Genomic DNA, 24,778 nt, shown 5'->3' with positions numbered 1-24,778 from the left:
ATTTTACCAAAAAAAAAAAAAAAAAAAAGCAAACAGTGTTTAAGACAGTTATGCTTCATGATTCCTTCATACTTTGTGATCTTGAATATGGGTTGTCACTGCTGTTAGTATTGTAGTTTTTGGCTGAAGTTCACTCTCCATATTGTCTGGTTGTTGCCTTTGATCCTGCAGCGTGAAAACCAGTGTTCAGGGAAGCGTGATGCAGAAAAAAGCAACAAGGCTCTGCATCACGCATTATGCGATGCGACCGCATCATTGAAGTGAAGCGCAATTTAATAAAAAAAATACCTATAGAGCATTCAAATAGTAAGTTATAACTGAAAAGACCACAACAACTATATAATCAACAATAAAGACAATATATTTAAGCAAAAGTTCAAATGAAACACCAACAAATCAGTTCAACAAAGCAAAACAAACAAAAAAAGAAGAAAAGTCAAATCTAAATTAATAATGGTTCAATCTAAAGCTCTTCTAGTTCATTAAGATTGTCCAATTCTTCTATTCCTTGAGTATCAACATAATGTTCATCATTTTCAATTTCCTCATCTCCCGTTGAAGTAGCAACTTCTTTTCCCTTATCCTATGAGCTTGAAGTACTACCCCTTTAACCATAACGACGCTCATCAACTCCACTTGCCTCAGCAACAACACCCAAAGTGAAATTAGTATCTCCATCAAAAAATGATTCATCTTCAACATTCTCAATTCCAGTTAGCCATTCATTGGCATCATCAATGTTGTCCTAGCTAATTGGATCAAATCCATTGCGAACGTTGTAATGACGCCTCAAAGTTCTATTGTACTTTATGAACACCAAGTCACTGAGGCGCTTTAGAGTTAGTCTATTCCTCCTTTTGGTATGGATCTGCAAATAAATATTGGCAAGTCAAAAGTCAAGACATTTGATATATAATATACTTATCTCAATATATTAAAGTTTTTCTTAACACTTACTTGTTCGAACACGCTCCAATTTCTTTCACACCCAAATGCGCTACAAGTTAGACCCAAAATTTTGATGGCGAGCTTTTGTAACTCTGGAGTTTCTGAACCATAAAGCCTCCACCATTCAACTATTAAAGTAAAGTAATTATTCAAAATTAGCAACCATAAAGAAAAAATTTAAAGTGTTAATTTAATGGAAACATAACTACATAAGAGTCATTCACCTGGTGACTTCTTGTCTCTTCGTCTTATGGCGGTTGCTATACCAAAAAGTCCCTCAACATTTTGATAAGAACTAATTTGATTAGTTATTTTATCTTGCATATCTTCATCAACAACCATCTTTGCAATGCAAGTATGAAATCCCGTCATCAAATTCTTATTTAGTAAATCATCCTCATGATTATAATAAAGTGATGCATTCAAGATATTGCCAGTTGCATGCAACTGTTTGTGGAGTTGATCACTCCACCTTTTATCAATAATCTAAAAAATCTTTGCATATTTATGCTCCTCCGTGAAAAAGCTTTTAATAGCCTCCTTAGCCTTACTCATTGCTTCATAAATGTAACCCATTGATGGTTTTGCCTCACCATCTACCAAACGAAGAACTGTAACTAAAGGGCCACATATTCTTAGATAATAAACAACATTATTCCAAAAGTGGAATGAAAGCATTATCTGTGCAGCTTTTTTTCCCAACACTTTTGCAAACTTACTTTTATTCCATTCTTCTGAAATGAACATGCTTCTCAAATTTGACTTTTGCTTGAACAATCTCTGTAAGGTCAAGAAAGCAGTAGCAAATCTAGTTTTGCCAGGTTTTACCAAGTTTCTTTAATTGGTAAATCTTCTCATCATATTCAACAACAGAGACCTTTGAACAATGTAAGAATATACCTTAACTGCCTTGATGAAAACACCTTGAAAAGGCCTTTGTTTGAAAATATCCCCGAATTCAAATTCACACAATGGGCAACACATGGAGTCCAATATATGTGAGGGAACACTCCCATTATCATAGAACCTGCCTTAACATTTTCAGATGCATTATCTGTAACCACTTGAATAACGTTCTCTGGTCTAATCTTCTCTATGGTACTCTTAAACAAAGAGAACATTTTGATGGAATCAGTGGACGAGTCGTTGGCATCAATTGACTCAAGAAACAAGCTTTCCCTTGGAGAATTGACCAACACATTTATGATCATTTTTTCGGTTCTTGTTGTCCACTTATCCATTATAATGGAACATCCAAACTTGTTCCATTCCACCCGATGCTCCTCCACAATTTTTTGTGTTTCTTCCACTTATTTATTTAAATAAATGACACTAACCTTGTGATAAGTGGGTAGCTTCATCCCCGGACCATATTGTCCTATGGCCTCGATCATGTCTGCAAAAGTGTCATAATTGACACAATTAAAGGGAAGCCCTGCATCATACAACCACCTTGAAAAGGCCGCAACAACACGATCCCTCAAATTCCCTTGGCCACAGCCTGCAAATATTTACCACTTTTTCCTGAATCATTTCCTGGCTTCAACGGAAAGTATCTATTGGACCTTTTGTACCCGTTGATCCATAACTTGAAGAAACTGATGCATTTTGTGAGTGTTTTTGTGATTTTGAAGGAATTGACAAATCGGCAGCTTCTCCTTCCTCCATTTCATCATCATCAAAATCAGTAACTTGTGGAGGAGCTAACATTTGATGTAGCAGGTCCTTTTTTCGCTCGACATAGTCTTTTAATTCTTGTCTCACCGCATCTGGACGCTTCTTACATTGTTGCACATCACTACTATTTCCAATAAGATGTTGTTTATGGCGAGAAATTCCGCCATTAAACTTCAAGCCACAAAAAATACATGTGACTTTATTCCTATTGGTCTCACTTGCCCTTTTACCATATTTTCAAGCCGGATCAGACATTTTTAAATTGCTGTAAAGAAAACATAAAAAATAAATCATATAAAAATCACAATTAAAAGGAAAAACATAAAGCAGAGCATTACTTGAAAAAAAAAAGAGCAGCAGTGGAGAACAAAGACAGAGCATCGGATGAAAGACTATCACTGTAGGAAAAAAACAGAGTATAAGAAGAAGAAGAACCAGCAGCAGTTGCTCTGTTGAAAAAATACAATTTCAGTGGAGGAAAAAAAACAGAGCATCGGTTGAAAATTCAAAAAAAAAAAGGGTATCGGTGTATGAAAAAAACAAAACAGAAGAAGAAAAAGGAAGAAGGAGAAGAACGGGAAAAAAAGAAGGATGAAGATAGAAGAAGAAGAAACTCACCTGTTGGTACTTGGTCGCAGCTTCAATGGAGAAAGAGCTGTTGCAGCGCAGCTTCAGTGGAGAAGTGGAGAAGAGAGAACGTAGGTCAAAAAAATCCTAAAATTTTTAATCGGTCTTTTCTAAACTTCTGACCTTTTTTTTAATTTAAAAATTACCCAAAAATAAAAAAAATTATAATGCGATCGCATCGCTCATTGCATTGCATCACGTAACATGGCTTGTACCCGCAATTCTCAGATTGCACCGCATCAAAGATGCGGTTCACTGGGAGCCCACATCGCATCAGTGCATAATGCGATGATGCGGTCGCATCTCTGAACACTGGTGAAAACTGAAGATGATGAGTTTTATTGGGTTAGTACTGTATTGCTTAGTGGTGAACTAGACCTTGAACGCTGTTTGGAATATATATTATTGTCTGCTATGCTATCCCTCATTGATTTCACAAATATAGGAATCTCCCAGACAGAGAAGGTTGCAGTATAGCAGTGAGTGATGTTCTCTGAATGGGACGAATGCATGTGAGCAGTGTGAAAGGTCCCGTTAAAATTAATGTGCCAGTAGATTTAGGATTAAATCTGGACTAATTTAGTAGACTACAAGGATTATTAGTGCTTCATATAATAGAATAGGATGATTTGGGTTCAAAAACCCAACACAAGGGACTATTTTGGGCTTCTACTAGATGCCAAACTCATCCGAGCACCTTGGATCCTATCCCAAGCCACATTGACAAGTCCCAAAACATGACATAGATCTATGGGAACCTCAAAACATGAAACAGAATGCTATAACTTGAAACGAGGGGTTGTGTTGGTACCACATCTCCATCTATTTGAGATCTTCATTCCACATCTATCCTAGAAATTTTGAAGATGTGGATTTCTTTGATAGACATTCTGATGTTTTAGTTAATGTAGTACTATTATTCTATAGTTCTAACTTCTGTTAACAATTTCTCTTTGAACCTAAAGGGATTCTTTTGACCACGGAACATGATTACAAAGATTGAGGATGAACTTTAAGTAATTCAGTTTTGAGCTTTCAAAAGTTGGGCTTCTTACAGCGGTAGTTTAATAATTTAAGGATGTAACTTTTAAATTTTGTTTCGTTTGTTGTCTCTATTTTCAATCATTTTTGTGGGCCCACACCACATTGCCTATAAATCGGGAGATATTGGATCTCTTACATGGAGGAGTGGAAATATTATTTAACTCGTCAGTATCTGGTAGAGAATAACTGTACGTCTTGACAATAGCCTCCAGTTTTTAGTTAATTTTACCCATAAGATCCCTAATAGTATAGAAAAGTTGATTATTAATTTTTTTGTGAAGAACCATACTTTTGTGTATGTTCCTCGCATTTCTGTATACCGCTTGTATAAGGGGGTTTCTCTACATCAATATAATTACTACTCTATCAAAACAACATCAAAGTTCAAATGGATTTGTGATGTAGGCATTAATTTGCTTAGTTACTAGTGAACTTTAAATGTCTGTTTCTAGTCCATGTTTCCTCTCTTATCTTATAACAATATAAAATTGTTCTACCTTTGATCCTCTCATTTACCTCTAGCTCTATTGCACTTAGTTGATCCTTGTAGGTGTATGTTGTTCTGCAAGCAGTGATGGAACTGATCCATATGCTGAAGTCTCACTTCAGCCATTACCAGATTATACAATTCCATCTGATGGAGTGACCATGACATGTATCAGTTCCACAGACAAAGGTCACATTTTCCTTGCGGGGCGTGATGGCCACATTTATGAATTGCAGTACTCAACTGGTTCGGGGTGGCAGAAACGATGCCGCAAGCTCAGCCTAACTGCAGGTTTCGGAAGTGTTATATCTAGGTATTCCTTTTGTCTTTGGTAGTGGGGGTTGTTTCAGTTGTCTACATGAAACTCTATTTTAATTCCCTTTCTTAGGTCTTGCAATTTGCATAGTCATCAATGGTTTTCCGGAGTCTTATAAGCATCTAGTTCTCAATTTTGCCTGCTTTCTAAGAACTATGAATTGAAGAGCTGAGTGTGGAGTGAGGTGTAAGAATAATAGCTGTTTTATTTTCCTGCAGGTGGGTGGTGCCAAATGTTTTCAAGTTTGGAGCCGTAGACCCCATTGTTGAAATGGTCATTGATAATGAGAGACACATCTTATATGCACGTACTGAAGAGATGAAAATTCAAATGTTTTCCCTTGGAGAAAATGGGGATGGACCCCTTAAAAAGGTAGCAGAAGAGAGAAATTTGATAAATCAGAGGGATTCTTATGGTGGTAGGCAACCAGCTGGTTCAAGGGCTCCTAGATCAGCCAAAACAACCATTGTTTCCATCGCACCGTTATCTCTCTTAGAATCGAAGTGGCTACACCTTGTTGCCGTTCTATCAGATGGCAGAAGGATGTATCTTTCCACCTCTTCTTCTGGCGGAAACAATAGTACTGCTGGAAATTTTGGTGGCCTTAACCATCAGAAGCCAAACTGCTTAAAAGTTGTAACGACCAGGCCAGCTCCTCCTCTAGGGGCAGGTAGTGGGCTTCCATTTGGAGCTGTATCTCTTGCTAGTAGATCACAGAGTGAAGATATGTCACTGAAGATAGAATCAGCCTATTATTCTGCTGGGACCCTTGTCCTTTCTGATTCATCTCCATCAACTGTTTCTTCTCTTCTTATTGTAAATCGGGATTCAAGTGCTCAATCTTCTTCAAGTAGCTTGGGAGCAGGTGCTAGGAGTTCCCGCCCACTCCGTGAATTGGTGTCATCCCTGCCCATTGAAGGAAGGATGCTTTTTGTGGCAGATGTTCTACCCCTACCAGATACAGCAGCTGCGGTGCAATCACTTTATTTACAGCTGGAGTTCTGTGGATATGATAACTCAGGGGAATCCTGTGAAAGAACTTCAGGTAAACTTTGGGCTAGAGGTGATCTTTCAACCCAACATATATTACCAAGGAGGAGAATTGTCATATTCAGCACTATGGGTATGATGGAAGTAGTTTTTAACAGACCAGTCGATTTACTCAGGAGACTATTGGAATCCAATTCGCCTAGGTCATTATTAGAGGATTTCTTCAGTCGTTTTGGATCTGGAGAGTCCGCTGCCATGTGTTTAATGCTTGGTGCGAGGATAATCTATACTGAGACCTTAGTAAGTAATGTTGCTGCTGAGAGGGCAGCTGAAGCATATGAAGATCCAAGACTTGTTGGAGTACCACAGCTAGAAGGTACTGGTGCATTTTCAAATACTAGAGCTCCAGCTGGAGGATTTAGCATGGGCCAGGTTGTGCAGGAAGCTGAGCCTGTTTTTTCCGGTGCTCATGAAGGTCTTTGCTTGTGCTCATCAAGATTACTTCTACCTTTGTGGGAGCTTCCTGTTTTCATCTCGAAAGGAAGCATAGCTTCTTCAAACACATTTGACAATGTAGTAATTGTCTGCCGACTTCCTGGTGAGTCAATGCAAATCCTGGAAGACAAGATACGTTCTTTGGAGAAGTTCCTGAGATCTAGGAGGAATCAGAGAAGGGGACTTTATGGTTGTGTTTCTGGCCTAGGTGACTTGACAGGCTCAATTTTGATTGGAACTGGCTCGGATATGGGGGCTGGTGACAGAAGTATGGTAAGAAATCTATTTGGATCTTATGCTCGCAATGTTGAGTCCAATGAAGGTGGATCATCAAACAAAAGGCGACGACTTCCTTATAGTTCTGCAGAACTTGCTGCCATGGAGGTAAATGTTTTAACGAATTGGTTCTCTTTTATTCCAAGACATAACTCACTTGCAAAGTCAATCGGACTGTTTTACAGGTTAGAGCAATGGAGTGTATAAGGCAATTACTCCTTAGATGTGGCGAGGCCCTATTTTTGCTGCAACTTCTTGCACAACATCATGTGACACGCTTGATTCAGAATTTTGATGCAAATATCAAGCAAGCCCTAGTTCAGCTGACATTCCGTCAACTAGTTTGTTCAGAAGAGGGAGATAGACTTGCTATGAGACTTGTATCTGCCCTTATGGAGGTACTTTAACAATCACGATAAAATTCTTTTCGAATGCCGGTGATTTCCACTTAGGTATTAAGTAGTTGTTTTTTGCTTGCAAAAGGAACAATTGTTAGATGTCCATATTAGTATGCTTACTGCTTGCACTAAAGGCATATTTCATCAAGTGCGGTTTATCTGCTGCTCCAGCATTACACTGGTCCAGATGGAAGGGGAACTGTTGACGACATAAGTGGTAGATTACGAGATGGTTGTCCAAGTTATTACAAAGAGTCCGATTACAAGTTCTACTTAGCAGTTGAATCTCTTGAAAGAGCAGCTGCTACATTAGATGCAGGTGAGAGAGAGAACCTTGCGAAAGAGGCATTCAGTTACCTAAGCAAAGTTCCAGAGTCTGCAGATCTGCAGACTGTATGTAAACGTTTTGAAGATCTAAGGTTCGTTCATTTAGAACCATATTCTCCATCTTCGATTCAGTTTTGTTCATTACCTAGAATGTTTCGTTCTTAGCATGCTGTAATATTGCAGATTTTATGAAGCCGTGGTCCTATTACCTCTGCAAAAGGCACAAGCTCTTGACCCTGCTGGTGATGCTTTCAATGAGCAAATAGATTCTGGAATTCGAGAGCTTGCACTTGCTCAACGCGAGCAGTGCTATGAGATTATTTCTAGTGCTTTGCATTCCTTAAAAGGTGAAGCTTCAAAAAGGGGATTTGGATCTCCTATCAGACCAATTGCTCAATCTACTCTTGATCAAACTTCTAGGAAAAAGTTTATACGCCAGATTGTCCAACTTGGTGTGCAATCTTCAGACAGAGTTTTTCATCAGCATTTATATCAAACTTTAATTGATTTGGGCCTGGAAGATGAACTACTGGAATATGGTGGCCCCGATTTGGTTCCTTTTCTGCAAAATTCAGGTCGTGAACCAACAGATGAGGTTCGTTTCTTGTGGTTTTCTATTTCTGTACTGCTTATGTTTCTCGTCTGTGACCTTGGCTTTAAGAATGGGAAACAAGTTCTACAAGTGATATTCTATATTGATTATGAGCCCGTTTGGATAGGATTAAAAAAATAACTTTGTAGCTTATGTGCTTAAAAGCTAGAAATAAGTGCTTATAAATTAAGCAGGTAAGTGTTTGGATAGAAGTGCTGCAACTGAAAAAAAGTTGTTGATGTGTTTGGTAAACAAGTGTTGTTAAGCACCTTTTTGTTGTCAAAATGAGTTAAATGTCCTTAAAGTTGTGAACACCATAAATAAGTTAAATTATATATAATTTTTAATTCTAATAATTCAAAAACAAGGGAGAAAGATGAAGAGGAAACTGGAGGGAAGAGACTGAGAGAAGCGGCAAAGAGAAAAAGGAAGAAAACAATATATTTAAGGGCTTCAAATTCGGGATATTTTTGGAATTGGAGGAAAATATAAGGGATAAAAAGGTAAATGTCTTGGTCAAAGTTAAAAGAATTTTAATCTAAGAAGTAAAAAGCCGGGTCCCAGCTTCTCACTTTTTCCTTTTTTATTTTATCTAACACAAAAAAGCTAAAAAAGAGATTAGAAGCTGGTTTGATCAGATTTTGATCTTATCCAAACGGGCTGTATATCCTCTTTACTCTCCATCGTACCTCATCTTCATCCCTAGACCCATAGTCCCCATCGCCACCCCACCCCACCCCTAAGCCGACCACCTTCCATGGTATTTGTCTAGATCATATGCAAATGCTTTTAGAATTATATTTTTTGCTTACGTATGGAACACGCAAAAGAAAAATAATTAAGAAATCCACTTATTTTCCTACACATTATTAGCATGCAGTCAGTCTTGCATTAATGTTTTGGTGTTTTATGCGACCAATTTCCTGATCCATCAGTTCTTTAAGTTTCTTCATTTTCTTCACTTGGTTTCACAGGTTCATGCTGCCTCTTCAGTGGCATCTCCAACTTCACCATTAGCTCATGCTAGAGTCCCTGCACCAGCCAACCAAGCAAAGTATTTTGAGCTTTTGGCTCGTTATTATGTTTTGAAGCGGCAGCATGTTCTTGCAGCTCATGTTTTGGTGAGGCTAGCAGAAAGGCGCTCCACTGATGCAGGGGATGCTCCTCCTTTAGAGCAAAGGTTCTTATTCCAACTGACATAATAAATATTTTCGTATTTTTAGGATTGAGCATAATTGGTGCTAGCTAATTCTGCAAGGCACAAAAGGAGAAACTTATTCTTAAGATTACACTGTTTTGCTGCTTCCGTTCTCCCAGGAGGATGGATGTGCGGACAGCACTTTGTGTCTGGATGTGTGAAATTGAAGTAGAAGACTAATGTTATTGATTCATAATCTTGCTTGAATGTTTCATTTATGTCTTGACATAATAAAAGAATCTTGCACAGGAGATATACCTTTAAACTAGAGTTTATGAATTTGTATTGCTAACTTTGTAGAGTTACTTTTTTTCTTTCTCTAAATTTACAGTAAAGGTAGTTTGACTAAGCATATTTTTCACAAACTACTAGTTCTTTTATGTGAAGCAGTTCTTATATTTTTTAGTACTCCATCTATCCAAAATTATTCATTGCCATTTGACTGCTCAAGGAGTTTGAAATGTTCAAGTCGGTGTTCCAAAATTTATTTTTGGTTCCACTCTACCCTTATAACCTGTGTTGTAAGTTCAAGGACTTGGCAGTTCTGTGATCTAAATTTTGACGTAATATTCACGTTCATTTCAACATTTTAATGAGAGCCTAAGAATGTCTTGATTATTCTAGCATGGCAGTTCCCTGTTGTTGCAAATCCATAATTTTAGAGGAAAGATGAAATGACGGCTCATTAAGTTAATAGCAATCTCATAAGTTCAGGTGCTGTTAGCGCTTTGTGACAAAGTACTTTTGGGTTTATTGAGGGTGAGACCATTACTGATTCTTTCAAACATAGAGGTATAGAAAGAGAGAAAATAGTTACTGTTTCTCTTTGATCTTGATCAGAAAACCAGACTTCCTGTTCCGTAGTGGACTGGGGGATTCTTAACTTGTCATTTTTTAGTTGTTTATGTTTACTCAGAGTGGACCTCATTTTGTTTTCCTCTGTCGCATTTTGTATCACTCTATTTGATAGTGTTCTAAATTTTTCTTGAGAGTAGTGGAAGAAAATATACAGCGGTTGAAAATTTCGTTTGATAAATAAAAACATCATTGTAAAGTTTAAATTTGTTAAATAAATAAAACAAAGTCTAAATATGTTAGTAAACTGTAATTTAATTCTTGAAACTTGTGAAAACTATTGAGATGAGCTTAAATGGCGCAACATGGTTAGTGATGATTTGTATAGCCGACCCCTACGTGCTTGGGATTGGGGCATAGTTGTTGTTGTGAAAGACTTAAAAGTTGTATAAAATCATATTGTTAGTGAAATGGTACCAAACACTTTTGGGATGTATTGAAGATGAAAGAATGTTATACATAATTACGTGAAGGAACTTTCTTTTTATTTAATAGAAATTTGTTGTGAGACCAGAGTTTGCTGTCTAATTTGTGTAATGACAGGCGGCAATACTTGAGTAATGCTGTTTTGCAAGCAAAGAATGCCCATGACACGGATGGTATGAGTGGTTCTGCCCGGGGCGCCCTTGACAATGGGCTGCTTGATTTGCTTGAAGGAAAGCTTGCTGTTCTTCAATTTCAAATAAAAATTAAAGATGAACTGGAGGCCATGGCTTCTAGGTTAGAGGCATCTACAAGCACATCTGAATCTGGTTCCGGAGAAACATCACCTGATATGAGTAACATTCTTCGAGAAAAAGCCAAGGAGTTATCAATGGAATTGAAGAGCATTACTCAGCTGTATAATGACTATGCTGTTCCTTTTGAGATATGGGAGGTATGGAACAATCAATACACATTTCTCACCATGTGCTCTACTTTTTTTGCTTTTTTAATAAGGTAACATTTGTATTGATTCCAACAAAATCATATAGGTTATAGATACGAGCTACATCTAGGCTCGGTTAGCAAAACAATTTTTTTTTTATATGGACTCTAAGAACTGTGCCAATGTCCCTGTATCAATGAACATTCCGAAACACCAGAAATGCAAAAGTTGAATACACTTATGCTTTATCATCTGGATGGAGTTGCTTTTGTTTTCAAAACCTCTTGAGTTTCTCTCCTTCCAGATAGTCCACCAAATGTGTCCTGGAATCATTTCCCAGATCTTTTTTTTGGGCTTCAGATCCTCCTCTCCTGCTGCAGCTAGTTAGCACATCCAGTGTATTGGTGGGCATTGCCCAACTCAATCCAGTCTTAGCTAGAAAGATGTCCCACAACTGAGAGGTCACCCTGATGCAAAAAAGATGGCTATTTGTTTTTGCATAATCTCCGCATAGAAGGCAAATAGAGCATAGGTGTACTCCTTTATTTGCATCTTTTCTTGTATCAATCAAGCTCTCTTTACCACCAACCATACAAAGCATGCTGCTTTGTATGGTATGTTTGCCTTCCATAGTTGTCTCGAGGGCCATTGTATCTGTGTGTTGCTGGAATGTCTCCAATGATATACTGACCTTACTGAATAAACTCTTGTTTTGTCTCCTAACCAACATAATCTATCGTAATCTAGTGACACTCCATTGAATTGGTTGAGACTATTGAAAAATGCAATGAATTTGTCCAGCTCCCAATCATTCAAATGTCTTCTAAAAAGTGAGGTTCCATCCTTGATTATTCCATACCTCACTAACTTTTTCCCTTTGTTGCTGGTTCAACGTGGATACAACTGCTTTAAAAGGGCCATTGCCTAACCAGTTACCTTCCCAAAAAGAGATTCTTTGCCCATTCTCTAATTATAGTTGAAGTTGATGCTGAAAATGTTCCACAGGTTCTGATGGTCTTCCAAACACTAACCCTATACACAGTGCTTACAACTTTGGTTTTCCAGGCACCCTCTTCTCCTTATTTTTCCTTGAATCACTTACTTCTATAGTGCTTGATCTTCATTTGTGTATCTTGAGAGCCATTTCATAAGGAGGCTTTGGTTTTGCTTTCTTAAGTTCCTTAGTCCCAGCCCTCCTTGTTTCTTGCTGTGTGTTAATATTTCCATTTGACAAGATGTATACCCTTCTTCTCTTTGTTGCCTTGCCATAAGAAGTTGCTTCTCAGTGTGTCCAATCTTTTTTCAACATGTGGCGGTATAGGAAAGAGTGACATCATATAGGTGGGGAATGCATCGAGAGCACTGTTATTGAGTATAAGTCTGCCACTTAAAGATAGGTACTGACTCTTCCATCTAGTGAGTTTTTTCTCACATTTTTCAAGCACTACATTCAAGATGTCAACGGATCTACAATGTGCCCCCAAGGTTATATCAAGATATGTTGTGGGCAGTGTGCCTACTTCTCCTAGGGTATCCACACAAAGTTGAAAGTTTTGAGGTTCATTAACTGGAAACATGAGGCTCTTCCTCCGTTTTACATTTAACCCAAAGACCCCTTGAAAGATAGTCAAAATAGTTCTCAAAATCTTCATCTGATCATCCTCTGCATCACAAAGGATAATTGCATCATTTGCGTATAACAAATGGGTAATTTCCAGATTGTCCTCTTGTTTGTTACTGACTTTAAAACCTCTCAGCCAATTGTTCCTGTGAGCTGTGAGCAATATGTTATTTAGACCCTTCATGAAAATCAGGAAAAAGAAGGGTGAAAGGGGATCGCCTTGCTATTATTTCCTACTTGAAGTGAAAAACCCTTCAGGTGGTGAGTGAAAAAGCCTTCAAGTGCACCATTGATTGGACTGAAAATTTAACGGTGCTAATACAAAATCGAATCCATTTCACCCATTTATTGCCAAAAACCCATTCTCTTTAGCATGTTTACCAGAAATTCCAGTTCACGTGATCAAAAACTTTTTGAATGTCTAGCTTACATAGAGTAACAACTTTAGCATGTTTCATTCTAGAGTCCAGACATTCATTAACAATCAGGGCATGATGAACTACTTTCATCTCTCGAACATTATGAGATTGATCATTTCTGTTGTCAATATTCAATTGATCATTTCTGTTGTCAATATTCAATCTTCAATTTCAGGCGACCTAACCAAGTTTCTTTTTTCTTGTTTTTGGCTTACAGTTATGTCTGGAGATGTTGTATTTCGCTAGCTACTCTGGTGATGCTGATAGCAGCATAGTGCGAGAAACTTGGGCTAGGCTCATTGATCAAGCTCTTATGAGAGGTGGGATTGCTGAAGCTTGTGCTGTACTGAAGAGGGTTGGTTCCCATGTGTATCCCGGAGATGGAGCTGTTTTACCATTCGATACTCTTTGTCTTCACCTTGAGAAGGCTGCGCTGGTACGGTTGTTTCCCCTTTTGAGCTGTACTTGCCCATTTTCATTTTGTTAGTTCCTTTGCATGTGCTTTCAACTAGTACAATGCTTCACTTTTGGAATTTAAACTTAATTGATTCTTCCTTTGCATGTGCTTTCAACTAGTTTAATGCTTCACTTTTGGAATTTAAACTTAATTGATTCTTTAATACTTTAAAGGAGCAAGTGGTTTCTGGTGCTGAATCTGTTGGAGATGAAGATATTCCTAGGGCTCTTTTAGCTGCTTGCAAGGGTGCAGTAGAGCCTGTATTAAATACTTATGACCAGCTGTTATCCAGTGGAGCAGTGTTGCCAACTCCAAATCTTAGATTGCGTCTCCTGCGTTCCGTGCTGGCTTTACTTCGTGAATGGGCACTTTCTGTCTTCGCACAGGGAATGGGTACAAGTGTTACTGGAGCCTCTCTGATTCTTGATGGAACTTTATCATTAGGACAGAACACTGTTGTTAATCAAGGTGTTCGCGATAAAATTACAAGTGCAGCAAATCGGTTAGTTTACTTTCTGAGGTTACTAATATATGTCTTTTCACTCATTTCAGCAGTATCCTAGATAGGCTTTTCAACTCTTTTGTTATCTTCTGCATGTTATTAGTCTGGCTGGTTTGCAATAGATTAGAATTTATTAAATGCTTTACGATGTGCCAGTTTATCAGCATCTTTTTTTCAGCTTTTCTGGGTGGCGTAGGGGAGAAAAGTTGTTAGATCATTACTTTTAACTTAATCTTTGATTCACATGCGCCGACTGTAAGTGTTGTGATGGAACTGAGAATCTCTTTTGTTTATTCTGTTTGACTGTTCTCTCTATGTAAGTTTGTTTAGCTTACCGAGGACATGACCCTAGATAGGAAGGTTTGGAGGATGCGTATAGATAGGGATGGCAATGGGGTGGTGCGGGTGTGGGGTGGTGCGGGTGTGGGGCGGTGCGGGTTTTAGGCTATGTGGGGCGGTGTGGATTTTAGACTGTGGGTGCGGGGCAGGTTTAAGTAGGCGGGGCGGGTTGCGGGTATATGTGGGTTTAAATTAAAAAAAAAGTTAAAAATTAGTGTTATTTTCGTGAATCTACCTAAAATTATATGTATTCTTCACTTAAAATTTTATGATACTTAAGCCAACATGTATAACACTACGAATGAACAATTTTATCACTTTTCTAATTTCTTTATTCATCTTAATGAAAATTTGATATTTGATCATTACTTGTACACGTGATACTTTTCTGATAATTTCTTAGTGAAAAGTGATGTAATAGAAATAGGTTGTTACTATTTACTAGTATTGAAAATATTATGGTCTTCAGTGGAGTTACAAATTTTTCAAAAAGAAAAGCAGAACTGTGGGGTGGTGCGGTGCGGGTATGAGTGTGGGGCGGGTTTATGTGGGTTTAAAGGTGATGTGGTGTGGTGCGGTTTTAAAATTTACGGGTTTAGAAAAAATCCGCACTGAACCATTGCCACCCCTACGTATAGAGTAGAAGGATAGTAGGGAGGAGTGCGTACTTGCTAGTAGTCATAGTGCTAGTCTTGTTTCGGGTGTGTGTTATTGTCTGTCGTATTACTTGGTGCTAGTATGTTATTATCTAGTGTGTTAATACCTGTTGTTTCGTGTTCCTTTACTATTTCTTTTCTGTACTATTTTTTTCTTGAGCCGGGGGTCTATCGGAAACAACCTCTCTATCTCACCCTGTGGTAGTGGTATGGAGTGTGTACACTTACCCTCCCCAGACCCCATTTTGTGGGATATAGTGGGTTTATTGTTGTTGTTCTTTCCGGTTGTGGTTGTGGAAGGAGGGAGGGGGGTCTAGAGCGCTGGAAATGTTTACTCTACCTTCTCCATTCCACATTTGTGAGATTACATTGGGTACGCGGCGTTTTTGTAGGACGTCTACGTTTCTCAAGAACTCGGAGTAATACTTTACATGTATTAGGATTTGCATATTATCTCGTTGCCATTACATATGTTTATTTGTGCATATCTAACTTCTTTCATGTTTTTTCCCCCGGTTTAAGCAGATATATGACAGAAGTGCGAAGATTACCGCTTCCACAAAATCAGACTGAAGCCGTCTATCGAGGTTTTCGTGAACTTGAAGAATCATTGTTAAGTCCGTTCCCTTTTTAACGGTTTTGATTTTTGTGATCATCCTATGCCTGTACCATATCCTGTCATTTCTTTCTCCTTCATTGTGTACTGATTTGAACAATATGAATAATTTCTCCAGAACTATATTTTATTAGTTCTAATTTTCGATTTAATGTTCGATAGAAGTAATCGACTTGATGTGGAAACTGAAATCAGGATTTGAAAGTGTTAATTTTGGATTAGTGTATGAATACATTCACTGCATGAATCTATGTATTTGATGATTCTTTTGAAGGCCTAATACATTCAAAAATTTAAATGAGTCCTTTGGTTAAGCTCGTAATTTCATGAGGAAAGACTACTGGTTTTTTGTCTTTTATGTTTTTGGTTAAATTGGTTAACCAATATATTATTCTTCTTGGTATACAAAATTATTAAATTATTTTTTTTTGCGTATTTTTGTTTATAACAACTAATTGAGATCTAAGCGTCAAATATTAAATGTAAATATATATCAAAAGCTTTATAACAACCATAAATTTTTTTAGCTAGATGTTACATTTTTGTTTATAACAACTAATTGAGATCTAAGCGTCAAATGTTAATGTAAATATATATCAAAAGCTTTATAACAACCATAAATTTTTTAGCTAGATGTCCTCATAACGAGGTTTGATTGTAATATATTCGTAGGTCAACTTTAAAGGTTGGTTTAATTTGATACAAAATATTTTGAAAAATGTCAATTATTAACTTTAACTTTCTTCATTCCATTTTTAAAAGTGGGTTTCAGTTTTACTTGATTGAACTCTTATCTCGTCGCAAAATTTTACTTTTTGTGATCAACACTAAGTAATTGAATCATTTACTCTTTGTGATCAAATTAATAAGCAAAATATAAAATAAAAAAACTAGCAAAATAGAGTACATGAATATGGGAAGAAACTGTGAAGCGATCCAATAAATTAAAAAATAAAAATAGAAAAAGCTCGATTGTATGTCTTCTATATTGTTGGATCAAAATTTGTGCATCCACAAATAAAATTAAGAGCAACAACTTAAACTCTAATCCATGGAATGTAATTATTCTCGTGGATTGGATTTCACATGGCATCTTCGGTTCTATTACGTGTGCTTGGGGTAGAAGTTTTGTATAAATGTATCGTCATATTATAGTCAACCAATGATTTGTTTATTCAACGCCAATAGCTCTAGGTTGAGCATCTCTCAACACAAATACATACACTGTCAATAATAGAAAACTTTGTTGCTGTAGCGTTTGAGCCACAAAATGTTGTCCAGTCATGAATGGTCAAAACCAACACGTCCACATGGTGCAGTAAGCACATTTTCCCTACCCGGAATTATTGAAGAAAGTTGTACTTACCAACCCCCACTCCTTACATTGTTCGGTAAAGAAAAATAATTGCCAATAAGAGCATTCTCAGCTATCTTTTGCCTAAAAACTTCAAAACTAAAAAACATCAACAATCATCTCTTAAATATCTTGGTAAAAATTTAAAAATTAAGTAAGTTGGACACTATTATCTCAAAGGAGAAAGTGTTATTGTTGAATCTTGACATAGTACGATATTGTCCAATTTGGAATTAAATCCGCACGATTATTTTAAAAAAAGTCTAATATCACTAAAAGAGTATTCAATACAGTATAATTTTTTTTTTCCTATTTGCTATAAATGTGGGACTTTGTCTAAAAATACAACAATCTCCTTCTGAACTAAATTTAACATACCCTATTTTTTACGTGCTTATCTAGAGATTAGTTGTGGGAAAAATTACATATTATAGACAAAATACTATATTAATTACATGGTATGATTAATGTTTTAAAAAATTACAACTCATAGTCATTTGGTAGTTTAAAATTAATTTTTTTGTGCGGCCCTATATACAAATATATTAATATTTGTATATACCGAATTTCTCTCTCATATATTTATTTTTGGTATTTTCTATTTATTCTCTCTCTATTCTATTGGCTCAAAAAATGGCAACAATGGGAACATCAAAACACATGATTATTGAAGATATCTTCAACTTTTTTCTCCTTATTTTTCTCTCGAAATTACTATAATATCCTTGATTTTACATTGAAGAACCGTTAACATTGACAACATCATAATACACGATTCTTCAAGAGATCTTCAACTTTTTTTCTCCTTATTTTTCTCTCAAAATCATCTTAATATCACAAAATATCATCTTTGATTTTACTTTGAAGAACCTTTTTTATGGATATGTCAACACATAAAATCCGTTTAGGATATTTATTGATGATTTGAGGTAATCTTTAAGTAGTTTTGATGTTAGATTTTTTTTTTTATATATATTATGTAAGTGAGTCGATAAATGTCTTCATTGTTCATCTATTTTGCATTATTTATTAGAGTTTCAAGTTATCAATTACTTGTTGTTTTAAATGGATGAAGAAACACCTAATAGGAGATAGACAAGAGGTATTGAACATGTGCCCACGATTAATTGCGGCTCTCCATCGTTTGATTTGGGTGTTTCTCAGTTAGATAGTGAAAATGCAGACTTTTTAGCGAAGTTGGAAGTGGACAAGTCGAGACCAGAGTCACGAACAAAAAAAAATAATTACCATGTCAATAGCATGGTACATTCACAGTCAAGAGATGATTTAACAGACATTTTCAAAAATGTCAATGGTTAATTTATTGATAAAAGAAAAGAAAAGAATTTTACATCTTCTAGCAAGGAGGAAAGGACAAAATATTCTAAGGTATCTTAATCTAAAGGGGGGAGTAATGAAGTTGGCAATGATTATGAGGTAGTTTCATATTTATTTTCATGAAATAAAATTATTGTTTAATATACATTTTTTGTTAATATACGTATATACATATACTTTTTGAAGAATAATTTATATACATATATATACAGTTTTAGAGTACATATATGTATATACAGTTTTTAGAATGTAATGTATGTGACCTATCTTTTGAAGATTTTTTATTGTATAAGTGATTTTGTTGACAATGCGTGCCTCAAGTTGATTCACCATTTGTAGAGGGGTGCGGATATCTGTTATATAAAATAGATTTATTAGATATCTAGTGAAGGGGTGCGGATATGTAATAGATGTAATAGATTTATTAGGTATATAGTGAATCTATTTTTATTTGTGCTTGGACATTTTTTAAATTTTGTTTTAATATCTTTTAATGATTTACTTTTTTTTTGTAAGATATATTCATTAATTTATTATTTTATCCTGTAGTAATTACAGAGTTACAAATTTCTGTATAATAATTTATCCTAACTGTACTGTAATGTATATCTAGTTCTAGATTTTCAATGTTATTTATTATCTTGTGTTGTTCTTCTCGTAGTGAGTTTTTTAAATTATATAAACTATCACATGTACTTTTATCTAAATTTTCTAAGGTTTTTTCTATCCATATTAATTTTTCTTTTAGATTTTCCATTATTTTCCTAATTCGGTTTCCATAATTAATTTCATTATTTAGATTTTCTTGATTTTCTCTAGTTTTTCTAATATATTCTAACATCTCTTAATCTGTATAATATCCTTCTGGGTAAATTTCTTCGTGTAACTGTTCTAGCCAATTTATAGTTTCAATTTCATAGTCTATTACTTTTTCTAATATCATTTTCTTAATGTCTATTATTTCTATATCTTTAAGTATATGTAAGATTAAAACTTTAAGATAATCTAGATGATCTATTTTTTATTTTTTTTAAATTGGTTTTATTATAATATTTTGTAGTTGTTTGTTTTAGCCTTAGTAGTTCTTTCATATTTTTATTAAGAAATTCTATGTATTTTATATCTTTATTTTTCATGTATTTGTCTATATTTATTTTTATCTGTTTTTCTAGTAACTGTATGTTTTTCATATCTTTTTCTAAATTTTCTATGTAATTTGTCATGGTAAGTATTTTTTAGAGTAATTAGGTAGATATGATATATAATTTACTCTAGTCATGTAATATTTACCAAAGGCTTTTTCTAATATGATTTTTCTTATATCTACTACTTTTATATCTCTAAGTGCATACAAAATAAGTATTTTAAATTTATCTACCATCACATCAGATAAATAATTATTCATTTTTATAAAATTGCTTTTTTCAAAATATTCCCTTCAACCATGTACATAACAAAATATGGTCATCTTAGCTTACTATATACTAGATTATTCTTAAATAATATGTTCTTCGGTCACTATTAACATGGTAATCCAGATACTTTTTCTCTTAAACAGCGCCTCCACTCTGGTTACTCCCCGCCACGGCTTCTTGCCTCATTGGTTTCACCTTTAGGATGGCATAGTTCTTAGGGATCTTTCTCCTTTTCCGCTTTGTTAATAAACTTCTTAACATATTATTCTTCGAATAATTCTATAACTGAAAAGTGACAGGGACTTAATGTAAAAATTTGGCAAACAGAGATAGTCATTTTAGTTAGATTTTTACTTGAAGAGTCTATTTAGAGGCCGCGTGATGCAACTATGAGTTATGATGATGGTGAATATGCTTGATTGAATGAAGTTCCATATATTTTTGGGAGTAATTACATGAGAGAGAAATTTGGTATGTATATATCTTAATATATTTGTATATAGGTTCATAAGAAGTCATGCTTTCTTATTTATTTATTTTGAGATCTACACAAATAAGAGATATTATTTATAAGTTGATATATCACATATTCTTAGTTTATTATTTAATATCATTACAAACTCATAGTTTTCCATTCAGTTTACTACTTACTACCAAAAATATGAATATGAAGGGACCGCGGAGTCTTAGTGGCTGCATATACAAAGTATATTAGCCATGAAAAAGGTGTGCCACCAGGAGTTTTTGATATTGAAGCTTTGCGCACTCGGTATGCTATCCTTTTATGGCATCATGGGACTCAAAAAATTGAGGACAATGCCGTGAGTGATGATGAGAGTCCGAAAAGATCAATGAGGCCACAGTTTGATTGTGATAATACAGACATGATTGTTATTCCGTAGTTAGTTTAATTGGTATTATTAGACTAATTTATGGATTTTATTTTTGATATAGCAATCTGTTCTTGAATCCAGTTTTTGGTATAGCAAATTTATTTGAAATTTTAGTTTTGGTATAGCAAGGTATTTTTAAAGATGATTTATTATAATAATTCTGTGATTTGAATACTTTTTTTTGAAATAGCACAGTGTTATTTTACAGTTGTTTTTAATGTATATACAATATTTTGGTATCAACTAATATGAGTCACATATGATTAATATATTTTTAAAATTTTATGTGTTGTTCACCAATATTCTCGTATGAAGGAAAGTATACAGAAAGTTTGTGTATTGGTATTTGTATACAATATACAAAAAGTTGTGTATGTATATACTTATGTTAATATACAGTAGTAACACGTTACATACTTATATTCATATAAAAAGGACAACTACATAAATACATAATACAAATACATAAATACACAATACACGTTATAGTCTTACATTCACATACAATTATATAAATACAAATAAAGAAAATACTTTTCAACTTATATACAAATTTACTAAATACTTTAGATTATCATGCAATTTGCATCCACCAGTTAATATAACTTTTCATAATGAATAACTAACATTTGTATAAATAAACTGTCGATTAACACAAATATATACTTATGTTCATATACAGTATGTATACAGAAAATTTGTGTATTTGTGTTTGTATACAAAACGTTGTGTATGTATATACTTATGTTCATATACAGTAGTAACACTTTATATACTTATATTCATATAAAAAGGACAACTATATAAATACATAAATACATGATACATGTTATATTCTTATATTCACATACAATAATATAAATACAAATAAAAAAATATATTTTATTTTATATACAAATTAACTAAATACTTTACATTAACATATAATTTACATCCACCAGTTAATACAACTTTTCAAAACGAATAACTAACATATGTATAAATAAATTATCGTTGAACACAAATATATATATATACACAAAATAGTTAACTGATGATATAATGATATACACGTTTAATAGAAAAAAATATTAAAATACAAAATGACGTATGTGTTTATATGTAATATGCTTACGGATACCTCATCTCTTGTAATAACTTTTGCACATGTATACAATTAAAAGTGAAGTTATAAGTTATGCAGATAGAAGTTAAAAAAATGCATATATATAAATAAATAGAAAATTAACTTAATACATAACACATCATATTTTTAATAAATACTTCAAAATAACCAATGAAGTAAATCATAACTGATACTTATCAATTGTTTAAAATAAAATAAACATAAATTAACTGAAAGGTAAAAAACTATTCAACTCAACATATTTTTCTACACGAACTCCTATTGTGTTCCCTTAACCCACAAGCACTGCATGAATTTGTGGACTTAGTCCCGTAAAATTCTCCCACGGACTTTTCTCTTTCTCTTTTCTTTGGCCTTCCAGGGGGACGTCTGTATTTTGGCGAAGAACAGTTTCGCTCAATATATAATCTGGTATCTCCCATGTAGATCTATTAGGAAGAGGCGATATTGAAACTTCATACGTATCCAACACCGATACTGACTTGTATAAGTCGGAGAAATAATTATCAAGTTCAAAAGGTTTTCTCTTTAACACTGCATAAGCATGAGCACATGAAAGTTCATCAATTTGAATCTGCGGCAAGAATATGTCTTCTTCTCTAGGCAAACAATAAACCATCGATCTTCATGAAGCACAGAATAAACGTAGTCCATTGACGGCACAACCTACGATTAATATATAGTTATAGATGTACGTATTTAAAAAATAACAAATGCATCATGTACTTTTAATAAAATACTTACCCTCATTCGCGTACTCTCGGCCTCATTAAAATCAAGGAGTTCCATTATATTTTTCACATATAGGTATGCGTGTGAATGTCTCAATCTGTTGATTGCTATGATGCCATCTGCCAAACATCTTTCTAACTTCCTTTAATAAATCATATATAGGCAATTTTCTGGCTTCCTTAAGATGTTTATTAATGGTTTTAGCGATGTTTGATGTTAGAGTGAACCTTCGAAGTAAAGCTCCGGGTCTATATTCCAGACGCTACACGGTGCTCATAATCCCAAAGGACCACAAGCTAATCCATGACTGGTACCTGCTACAATAACTGTGTAATAAATACTATAATGATTGTGGAAATAGGCGAAAACATATGCCATAAAGTTTAAAATTATAAATAAATCTGAATGTGGTATCAAAATACCAAAACTGAATATATGTACTGAAAAATTGAATAATTGTTCGAAAATACTCTAGTCTGAAAAGACTCTAAACTGTCTAACTATGGAGTTGATGGAATAAGTCCCCAACTAACTCCGACTACTAAAAATAATACTGAAATACTGAAAACAACTATGTCCTCGAACTATGAGGACACACTACTATGCTGACTGCTGAAAATCTGAACTGCTAAGGATGCTCTAGAGCCCGTGCGTCTGAACCTATGGCATAAGACATCATATTGCAAAAGAAAAGCATGCACCAGTACTTTGATTGTACTGGTATGCTCAGTGAGATAGGCTGAAATGCATGGGTTCATATGCATGAACAATAATAACTGAATAACATGAGTATGACAGATTAAGAATACATGCATGAATACGTATACTGTAACTGAGATCGTGATAGTATTTAGTACTAAATCTGAATATTGATTTACTAATGTCTGAGTTTACTGATATTGTATTTTTGATAACGGAATAACTGTATCTGACAGTCCTGATTTCGTGGAACTATATTGAGTTTCATACTAAGCTGAGTGACTATACCTAATAGTCTTGAATCTATAGAACTGAACTGAGTTCTATTTTGAGACTGAGACTAAAACTGAGACTGTTGGAGGTAATCATCTAACTGATATGCCCCTTCTCTAACTGATTTGGGGTCTAATCTATAACCCAATTAGAAGGGTGTCAATACCGTGCCACGGGTAAGGACAAGTGCTAAGTAACCCTCATCTGGCAGGTACTCTGAATGAGAACGGTGGTACCCTCAACTGGCAGGTAGATCACCTCATCAACCCTCAACTGGCAGGTTTATGTCTCAACCTACGCTGGCTACGTAGTTCTGAAACGCAAGGACTGCTTATAAGGATTTCACCCTCTATTGGCAGGTGAGTCCCCATCCTTGGGTTCACTCGGTGCTGAATCCTACTACCAAATGAATAGACACTAAACTAAATTCTAAACTTTACTAGGCTGGGATGAACTGAAACTGATCATACTGTATGATTGAACTGAACTGATTTTACTGAACTGAGCTGGACCGATTCTAGTTCACTGAGTTTTTTCTAAGTTTTGTAACTGACTGAATTCTACTGATCGAGACATGACTGATTCCACTCTATGACTTACCATAGCTCTAGACAAGTAGCTAAGTTGTGGGATATTTGTAATGACCCGAGAACCTATTCTGAGATGTCACATGGTGCTTAAGGCCACACGTGGCCTCAAGCTAACCCGCTAAGCCTGTCATCACTTTTAGAACTCACTGCAATGAAAATCAAGCTAGAGTAAGAAAGAATAATCATTCCATGAACATACTAGAATATGAAAAGATACTGTCCTGTACAATCAAACTACTGAAGTTCTGCACAAACTGGTACTCTAGTCTGACAAAGCCTCTACTACATAAAACTGATGAGCCATTGGGACAGATCCCCTAACTGACTCGTACTGATCTGAAAGGAAACAACCATCTATTAACAAGACAAAATCACAGACATAAGTCCTTGAACCATGAGGACTCACCAACTGCAGAAATGTAGATGAAGGTACTCGAAGATCACTGTTGCTGCTGAGACTGAGCACCTGAAACTACATCACGAGGAAATATAGAACACAGAAGAGTATGGGAATCAGTGCTTAGGAATGTACTGAGTATATGGGGGTGTATGTAAAATTTTTAAATAATATCATAAATGTAAAATAAAATCATGCATGCTGACAATAATGACTCTCTTCGCTTGAATTTCCTGAAATATAATTTCCATAA

At 35.1% G+C, this 24,778-nt stretch overlaps 2 protein-coding genes across 3 annotated transcripts in view; one reads left to right on the top strand and one right to left on the bottom strand.

Moving 5' to 3' along the window:
* The window catches only part of LOC107877765 (nuclear pore complex protein NUP155-like), a 22,162-nt gene extending 6,183 nt beyond the window's left edge, over window positions 1–15,979 (top strand). The window contains exons 5-14 of one of the 2 annotated variants that reach the window (XM_016724472.2): window positions 4,834–5,096; window positions 5,318–6,968; window positions 7,046–7,258; window positions 7,430–7,677; window positions 7,769–8,180; window positions 9,152–9,357; window positions 10,774–11,107; window positions 13,356–13,574; window positions 13,769–14,097; window positions 15,618–15,979. In XM_016724472.2, coding sequence (XP_016579958.1) covers window positions 4,834–5,096; window positions 5,318–6,968; window positions 7,046–7,258; window positions 7,430–7,677; window positions 7,769–8,180; window positions 9,152–9,357; window positions 10,774–11,107; window positions 13,356–13,574; window positions 13,769–14,097; window positions 15,618–15,726 — 3,984 coding nt within the window. In that variant the 3' untranslated portion in view covers window positions 15,727–15,979. The remainder of the gene's footprint in view (window positions 1–4,833; window positions 5,097–5,317; window positions 6,969–7,045; window positions 7,259–7,429; window positions 7,678–7,768; window positions 8,181–9,151; window positions 9,358–10,773; window positions 11,108–13,355; window positions 13,575–13,768; window positions 14,098–15,617) is intronic. The other variant, XM_047393458.1, reaches the window with a different exon arrangement.
* Window positions 15,980–22,105: 6,126 nt separating this feature from the next.
* On the bottom strand, window positions 22,106–22,453 carry LOC107876414. The gene has a single exon (XM_016723342.1). It carries the CDS (start codon window positions 22,451–22,453, stop codon window positions 22,106–22,108), a length of 348 nt encoding a protein of 115 aa, XP_016578828.1.
* Between the last annotated feature and the right edge of the window lie 2,325 nt (window positions 22,454–24,778).

Source organism: Capsicum annuum, chromosome 7 (genome assembly GCF_002878395.1).
Source record: "Capsicum annuum cultivar UCD-10X-F1 chromosome 7, UCD10Xv1.1, whole genome shotgun sequence".
In the NCBI taxonomy this organism is placed as follows: domain Eukaryota; kingdom Viridiplantae; phylum Streptophyta; class Magnoliopsida; order Solanales; family Solanaceae; genus Capsicum; species Capsicum annuum.
The sequence above is the reverse complement of the archived record's forward strand: the minus strand, read 5'-3'. Positions and strand labels throughout refer to the sequence as shown.